This window comes from Chrysochloris asiatica, unplaced genomic scaffold (genome assembly GCF_000296735.1).
Source record: "Chrysochloris asiatica unplaced genomic scaffold, ChrAsi1.0 scaffold00044, whole genome shotgun sequence".
Lineage (NCBI taxonomy): Eukaryota > Metazoa > Chordata > Mammalia > Afrosoricida > Chrysochloridae > Chrysochloris > Chrysochloris asiatica.
The window spans coordinates 6771136-6779239 of NW_006408562.1; the positions used below are offsets into that span (position 1 = coordinate 6771136).

General features: G+C 41.1%; 1 protein-coding gene across 1 annotated transcript in view; it reads left to right on the plus strand.

The window, feature by feature from the left end:
* LANCL2 (LanC lantibiotic synthetase component C-like 2 (bacterial)) overlaps positions 1-8104 on the plus strand; it is an 88096-nt gene that overhangs the window by 53977 nt on the left and 26015 nt on the right. Inside the window, exons 2-5 of the mRNA XM_006861916.1 lie at positions 6-93; positions 1698-1905; positions 3550-3697; positions 5001-5147. Of these exons, the coding sequence (XP_006861978.1) occupies positions 6-93; positions 1698-1905; positions 3550-3697; positions 5001-5147 (591 nt within the window). The remainder of the gene's footprint in view (positions 1-5; positions 94-1697; positions 1906-3549; positions 3698-5000; positions 5148-8104) is intronic.

The window sequence follows — 8104 nt, forward strand, 5'->3', positions numbered from 1 at the left end:
TCCAGATGTCAGATGGATGTTGGCCGAATACACTGAATACCAAAAAGATGTTTGCAAATGAAGATGACAGTGTGGATCGTGACCAATTAGGGAGTATGAGAATGACCAGGAAGCAGTCCTGGTCAACAAACAGTTACTGCCTGGTTTATAATCAGGAAAGATATGTGTCAGAGCTGTGTCCTCTCACCATACTTTTCAATCTGTATGCTGAATAGATCATCTGCTAAACTGGATTGCATGAAGAGCATGGCATCAGGATTGGAGGACAACTAATTTACAAGATGTGAGAAACAGTGGACACAACCTTGTTTGCTGAAAGTGAAGAGGACTTGAAGGACTTACTCATGAAGATCAAAGAATACAGCCTTCAATATGGATGATACCTCAACATAAAGGAAATAGAAATTCTCACAACTGGGCTAACATCACAAAAAACAAAGACATTATTGAAGTCAAGGATTTTATTTTATTTTGATCAACAATCAATGCCCTTGGAAGCTGCAGTCCAGAAATCAAACAGTGTATGTTGTTAAGTGCCATCCAGTCAGTTCTGACTCATAGTGACCCTATATAGGGTTGCCAAGGAGTGGCTGGTGGGTTTGAACCGCTGACTTTGTGGTTAGCAGTCTGATCCTTATCCTGTAGCACTTCACCAGGACTCCCATACAGTGTAAGTTGTTAAGTGCCATTGAGTCAGTTCTGACTCATAGCAACCATGTATAGGGTTTCCAGGAAGGGGCTGGTGGGTTTAAACCTCTAACCTGTGGTTAACAGTCCAGTGCTGATCCTCCATTGTCACTACAAAAGACCTCCTCAAAGTGTTTAAAAGCAAAGATGTCACTCTGAGGACTCAGGTGTGCCTTACCCAAGCGACAGAGCTTTCAGTTGCCTTATGTCTGCAAAAGCTGATTAATGGAGAAGGAAGACAGGTGAAGTGATGTCTTTGAAGGTGTTGTGGATGAATACTGTGTCATGAACTGCCATGATTTCAGCCCTTGTAGACTTTAGGTTCAGCCACTGCATCCCGCCCTGCCCTCACAACCTCCTGACAGTTTCCCTTGCCCTTGTTGGCCGTCCACTTTACTAAACATGATGTCCTCCAACAATTGAGCCCTCCTGCTGACATGTCAACAGCAAGCAAGCTGGACATTATTCTATTGTAACCCATCAGGCTTTCTAGCCTGTATAAGTGTGGAAGCTCAGCTGAAACCTGCCTGCTGTAGGGGGAACCCGGATGGTAACTGAAATACCAGTGGTATAGCTTCCAGCATCATAGCAACACACAAGTCACCACATTACAAGAAATGGACAGAAAGGTGGTGGAGGAATGAGTTGTTGTTGTTGTTATGTGCCGTGGAGTCAGTTCCAACTCATAGCGACCCTGTCCAGGGGTTCCAAGGCTGTAAATCTTTACAGGAGCAGAAAGCCTCATCTTTCTCCTGCAGAACAGCTCGTAGTTTCAAACTGCTGACCCTGAGGTTCGCAGCTCAATTTGTAACCACTAAGCTACACCAGAAGAGTTAGCAAGATAATAGAAAGTGTTTTGAATATTTTCCATATTGAGTTCTTTTGGTTTTCATTTTTAAGAAATACATATGTAAATGATTGATGTTGTTAGTTTGCTGTCCTATGGTTTATGTAGATTTCCCATGTAATTATAAGGTAGTGCCCTGAAGTAATGAGAGTTTTCTTTCCAGGCATAGCCCTGTTGTACCTCCAGTTGTACCGGGTCACGTGCGATCAGACCTACCTGCTGCGGTCCCTGGATTATGTGAAGCGGACACTTCGGAATCTGAATGGCCGCAGGGTCACCTTCCTGTGTGGAGACGCGGGGCCCCTGGCCGTAGGAGCTGTGGTGTACCATAAGCTTAAAAGCGATTGCGAGTCCCAGGAATGCATCGCAAAGTGAGTTTTTCTGTTTCTTTCATTTTTGCAAAGCAAGCTTTGAGAATGGAAAGTATTTTCTCCAAATTCTAAATTGAAGCTCTCGCTGTAGAAAGATACTCAAAAACCAAATATTTTTAATGCATTCTTTGATGTAAGAAGGTCGCTCCGAGAATTGAAGAAGTGTATATATTATTGTGAGCATGTTGGTGGGATCAAATATGCTCCTTTTCTACTTAGCATGTGTTTGCCTAAATTGTCTGCCAGGATAAGCATGTCTCCTTGAGTTGTTTTACCCATTTGTACTATGTAATTTTCCTTTGCTTGCCTTGGATGCATGGAAATTAGCATGTCTCAGACACACTGTAAGGAGCTCTACTAGCATAGTGGTTACGAGTCGGGCTGCTAACCTCACGGTTAGCAGTGCAAAACTACCAGCTGTTCCTCTGGAGAAAGATGAGGCTTTCTGCTCCCATAAAGATTTACAGTCTCGAAAACCCTATGCAAGGTCTCTATGAGTTGGAACCGACTCCACGGCATATTGCCACCACCAAACACACTGTAATAACTAAACTAATCTTGGATTCAACCTGTAAGTAACTAATTAAAACCAAAAAGCCAGACCAACTGCCACTGAGTCAGTTTTAAGTTATAATGACAGGACAGAGTTGTCTCACAGGGTTTGAGACTGTAAATCTTTAGGAAAGCAGCTACTCATGTGTCTCTGCAGAGCAGCTGGTAAGTTTGAACTGATGACCTTCAGTTAGCAGTCCAACTCTTGGCACATTGTACCACCGGGGCTCCTAAGGAACTGATTAGATATGCTAATTATTGAACGATTCAGGAATACAAACTTTGATTGCACTTTTTGTTTTATTCCTTTTCATTCCTTCCTAATAAACTGAAAAATCAGAGTTCACTCCCAGGAACTGATAGGGTATCTGGCACTTGCCAGTTGATTAATATTTGTTGAAAGACAAAGACTCGGGTTAATGCCCCAGCAGTGACTACATTTTAGTAGCTTTGTTGTGTAGATTGTAATAGCTTTTTTCTCATTCTAGATCTCAAAATGGAATGTCTTCTCTTACATGGTTTAGAATATATCTGTTGTTGTTAGGTGCCATCAAGTCAGTTCCAACTCATAGTGACGCTGTACACAACGGAACAAAACTCTGCCCGTCCCGTGCCAACCTCATACTTGTTACACTTGACCCCATTGTTGCTGCCACTGTGTCAGTCCATCTCTCTGGGGACCTTCCTCTTTCTCACTCACTCTCCACTTTACCAAGCATGATGTCCTTCTCCAGGAACTAGCCCTTCCTACTAAATTATCCAAAGTATGAGCGACAACATCTTACCATCCTGGTTCCCAAGGAGCATTCTGACAGCACTTCCTCCAAGACAGAGTTGTCTGTGCTTCTGGCAGAACATATGTAAAGGTAGACATTCTGAACAGGTAGATGTTTGTTCTTAGTTTTGCCATGTGAGAAGACTTCGTGAAGTGCAGAAGATTTTATTGTGTCATCTAATGTTTGTGTTTTAAAAATACTAGTTCTTAAACGAAAGATCCACAGCAGTTAACTCTTGGACTACTAGGTTGTTTCCTGCTCCAGGAAGCAGGATTTTAGGCATCCTCTGAGAAAACAGCATTCTTTTGTTGCTTAGACTTTTGCAGCTCCAGAGAAGCATTGTGAGCGGAGAATCAGAGCTTCCGGATGAGCTGCTGTATGGACGGGCAGGGTATCTGTACGCCTTACTGTACCTGAACACAGAAATCGGCCCCGGCACTGTGTGTGAGTCAGCCATTAGAGAGGTACTGCGCACTACTGACCGCTCTGTACTTGTTCTCCTGTCTCTCCCTTTCAAACCTGTTCACCTAGAGCGACGTTAATGAGGTTCCTCTGTTCTGTGTGTTTGCTAAATACTATCCAGTCGGTTCTGACTCATAGTGGCCCTGTATAGGGTTTCTGAGGAGTGACTGTTGAGTCTGAACCACTGACCTTATGGTTAGTAGGCCAGTGCTTAGCACAATGCCACACCAGGACTTCTCTCTTTTTCTAAGTAGTACAGATTTTTAAAAGCATCTCATAAAGGTGCTTTAAGTTGTTCTGTTTTACCTTCTAGGAAAGATTTTTAAATCGTGTACTTCTCTTCAACCTGTCTTGGTTTAGCTGTTTTTACTGGTACCAAACAGCAGCAGCAGCTTCAGAAAGAATGCTGATTTCTCTTTCTTGAGCTGTCTGAACTGGTAGGCAGTTCAGGTGAAGGTAGTCAGGGGCCAGGACCAGGAATGGGGTTCTTTTGTCTTGTTCTCTCATACCTGAGGGGCATGTCCGTATCTGTATGACCGAGGCTAGTTTTGCACCAGCAGCCCACGGGAAAGCGAAAGAGGAAGTGGAAGATAAGCAGCTTCCTGTTTAATGACACAACCTGGAGGACACCCACGTCACTTCTGCTCAGACCCTTTGCCAGAATGTAGTGAAAAGACTGTCTCTGGCTGCTCTTGCTAGTCAACCAGATGCCCAGCTAAACCCTGAAGGCACGGTTACAAAACGGAGTGAGGAGAGATGGGCAGAAGGAAGCAGTTAGTGTCACTGCTAAGGAGCCATTCTGGGTGTGATGGTCTTCTGATCTGACTAAAATGTTTTCCCATCACAATGATCTCATTTCAGTGTCTTTCGTGAATAAAGTCAACTCCTCCAGCTTTTTCTGTGAGATATACTTGCCAGTCTTTTGGGAGAAACATTGCAGTTACAGAACAACTAAGTGATCTACCAGAGTTTTCTGTTATAATATAGACTACCCTTAAAGAAGCATTTTGAGTGAATTTTTCTAGATTCTAGTGCACGGTTTATAAACTTTTGATTTCTCAGTAAGGTCGTTTAACATCTCTTCCTATTCTGCGATTGCAGTCTAATTCTACTCGGCTTGTATTTATTGATTTTCAAAATAAAGATTATGAAGCTGCTTAAACATCTTGAGATTAAGTAATGAACATATAGATATAGATGTGTGTGTGTGAGAAGAAAGAGAGGGAGGGTTGTTTGAGTGGTGGTTACATGGCAGCAGGATGCCTGGTAAGTGTTGTAGGTTCATGAATGTCCTTATCTCTGCAGGTAGTCAGTGCTATCATCGAATCAGGAAAGACTCTGTCAAGGGAAGAGAGAAAAGCTGAGCGCTGCCCCCTGCTCTATCAGTGGCACCGGAAGCAGTATGTTGGAGCAGCCCATGGCATGGCTGGAATCTACTACATGTTAATGCAGGTAAATAAAAAGGTTCTGAAAGACTAATAAAGTGGCCATACTGTAGTATATTGGATTACATGTACAGTGAGAAATGAAATTCTCAGGCTAAATCAAGCAGGCTGAAATTAAATAAGTCTTCCGTGTGATTCACAGAGTTGGAACTGCATTGGTGAACTCCTGAGAGGGTATTCGTATGCGATTTTTTACCAGATTAGTTGTCCATTGCCTGTACTTTCTTCTGTCTCATGCTTCTTGAAGTGGGGACTCTTTTAATGGGAAAAACCCTTCAGGGAGCTGAAGGGGCCTCCACAATTCCGACAGAGTAGAAACATTTTTCATGCATAGATGCCCCCAACTTACTACCAGATGGGTTCTAAAGTTGTGATTCGTTGGCTATGTGGTTCTGCTCCCTGATGTCTGCTCTGCTGTGAGTCAGCACGTCGTCCCCAGATGTTGTCTCATGGTCTGAGTCCCTTCCCTTCCATAGGTAGGTACATAGCCTACTTTTTCCTGTATTTTAGTTATTGTTGTTGTTAAGTACCATACAATCCATTCCAACTCATTACAACCCTATGAGTATAGGGTTACCAAGGAGTGGTTGGTAGTTAGCAGTCCAATATTATTCTATAGTGCCACACCACAGTCACAAAGCTAATAAGGAGCCTAGGTTACAATTCAGATCTTTTTGACTAAAGAGTCCATACATAGGCAGTCTCTGGGTTATGAGCCAGATGTCTGCTTGTGTACAAGCCATAGTTACGAATCAACCCTGTTAAAGCCTATACTTTAAAAAAATTTGAAGTACATACAATGGTTTGTAATAACAGATGGTGCTATTTTGTGACAACTGATATTTGTGTATTAATCGTGTACCCTGGTAGAGTAGTGGTTATGAATCAGGCTGCGAACCACAAGGTCCGCAGTTCGAAACTACCAGCTGTTCCGCGGGAGAAAGATGAGGCTTTCTGTTCCCGTAAAGATTTACAGCCTCGGAAACCCTGTGCAGGGCCTCTATGAGTCGGAACCGACTCCACGGCACATAACAACAACAACAACCCTGCCACTTTGTTGAATCTTTCAATGAGTTCCAATAATTTCTTGCTTAGACATTGGGATTTTCTACATATAAGATTAGATAATCTGAAAGTAAAGAGAGTTTTGCTTCTTCTTTGCCAGTTTGGATGCCTTTAATTTCCCTGTCTGGCCTTACAGCTCTGGCTAAGACTTCCAGCACAGTAGTGAATAGGAGTGGTGGTAAAGGGCATCCTTGTCTGGTTCCTGTTTGCAGAGGGAAGGCTTTCTGTTTATGTCCACTGAGGGTAATGTTGGCTGTTGGATTTGTTTGTATGTTCTTAATTTTGCTGAGTGTTTTCCCTTCAATTTCTTCTTTGTTGAGTGTTTTTATCAGGGTGAATATTGGGATTTTGTCAAATGCCTTTTCTTCATCAGTAGATATGATCATGTGATTCTTTTCATTTACTTTATTTATACAATGGATTAAGTTAACTGTTTTTCTAATGTTGAACCACCCTTGCATCCCTGGTATGAATTCGACTTAGTCATGATATATTAATCTTTTGATAGCTTGTTGATATGTTATTGAATTCTATTGGCTAGAATTTTTTTGAGAATTTTTGCATCTATGTTCATTAGGGATGTTCGTCTATAATTTTCTTTTTTAGTGATGTCGTTGCCTGGTTATGGCAGGAGAGTTATGCTTGCTTCATAAAATGTATTTGGGAGTTTTCTGTCCTTTCCTGTGTTCTGAAATAGTTGAGTAAAATTGGTGTCAGCTCGTCTCTGAATGTTTGGTAGAATTCACCAGTAAAGCCATCTAGGCCTGGACTTCTTTTTGTGGGGAATTTTTAAATGATCTGATCAATTTCTTCTTTTGTTAAAGGTCTGGTGAAATTTTGTCCGTTATTCTTTGTTAGCTTAGCTAGGTCATGTTTTTTCTAAAAATGTATCTATTTCTTCTAGATTTTCAAATGTATTGGAGTCTAATTCTCCATAATATTCTATCGGTTATTTCCATAGGTTCTGTTGTGATGCTACTCACATCATATATGCGTGCTGTTTGCATCTTCTCCTTTTGTTAGGTGTGCCAATGCTTGTCAATTTTAGTAATCCTTTCTTGTTGATTCTATGGTTTCTGTGTTTTCTAATTCATTTATTTCTGCTCTAACCTTTATTATTTTTTTCTTCTGGTGACTGTAGGTTTACGTTACTGATCTCTTTTAATTGTTGGAGATGTTGTGCCAATATGTTGATTTCAATTATTTCTTTTTTGGACATGTGCATATATTGCTATAAATTGCCCTCTAAGTTCTGTTTTTGCTGTGTCCCAAAGGCTTTGGTATGTTGTATTTTCGTTTTAATTTAAGTCAAGGAATTTTCTATTGTTGCTATCAACCAGTAGCTTTTCAGCAGCATGTCATTCAATTTCCATGTATTTGATTTTGTTTCCTTGGTCTTTCTATTGTTGATTTCTAATTTTACAGCATTGTGATTTGAAAAGATGGTTTGTAGTATTTCGACGTTTTTAAATTTATTGTGGCTTACTTTGTGACCTAACATATAGCCTAATGTTCAATGTGCACTGGAAAAGAATATGTATTGTGCTGTTGTTACATTATGTAAATCCTTGAGGTCAAGTTGGTTGATTGTGTTGTTAAGTTCTTCTGTGTCTGTGCTGACTTTCTTACTAGTTATTCTGTCTTTTATTGAAAGTGTTGTATTAACACCTTCTATTATTTTAGAGTTGTCTGTTTATTTCATCATAGCTATTAGAACTGGATTGGACTGCTGTTAGTTTTGGTTGTTGAGCCAGTGTATGGTTGGTGATGGTAGTTGTGTGCCGTAGAGTCAGTTCCAACTCATAGTGACCCTGGACAGAGTTTGTGAAGCTGTAAATCTTTACAGGAGCAGAAAGCCTCATCTTTTTCCCATGGAACTTCTGGTAGTTTCAAACTGCT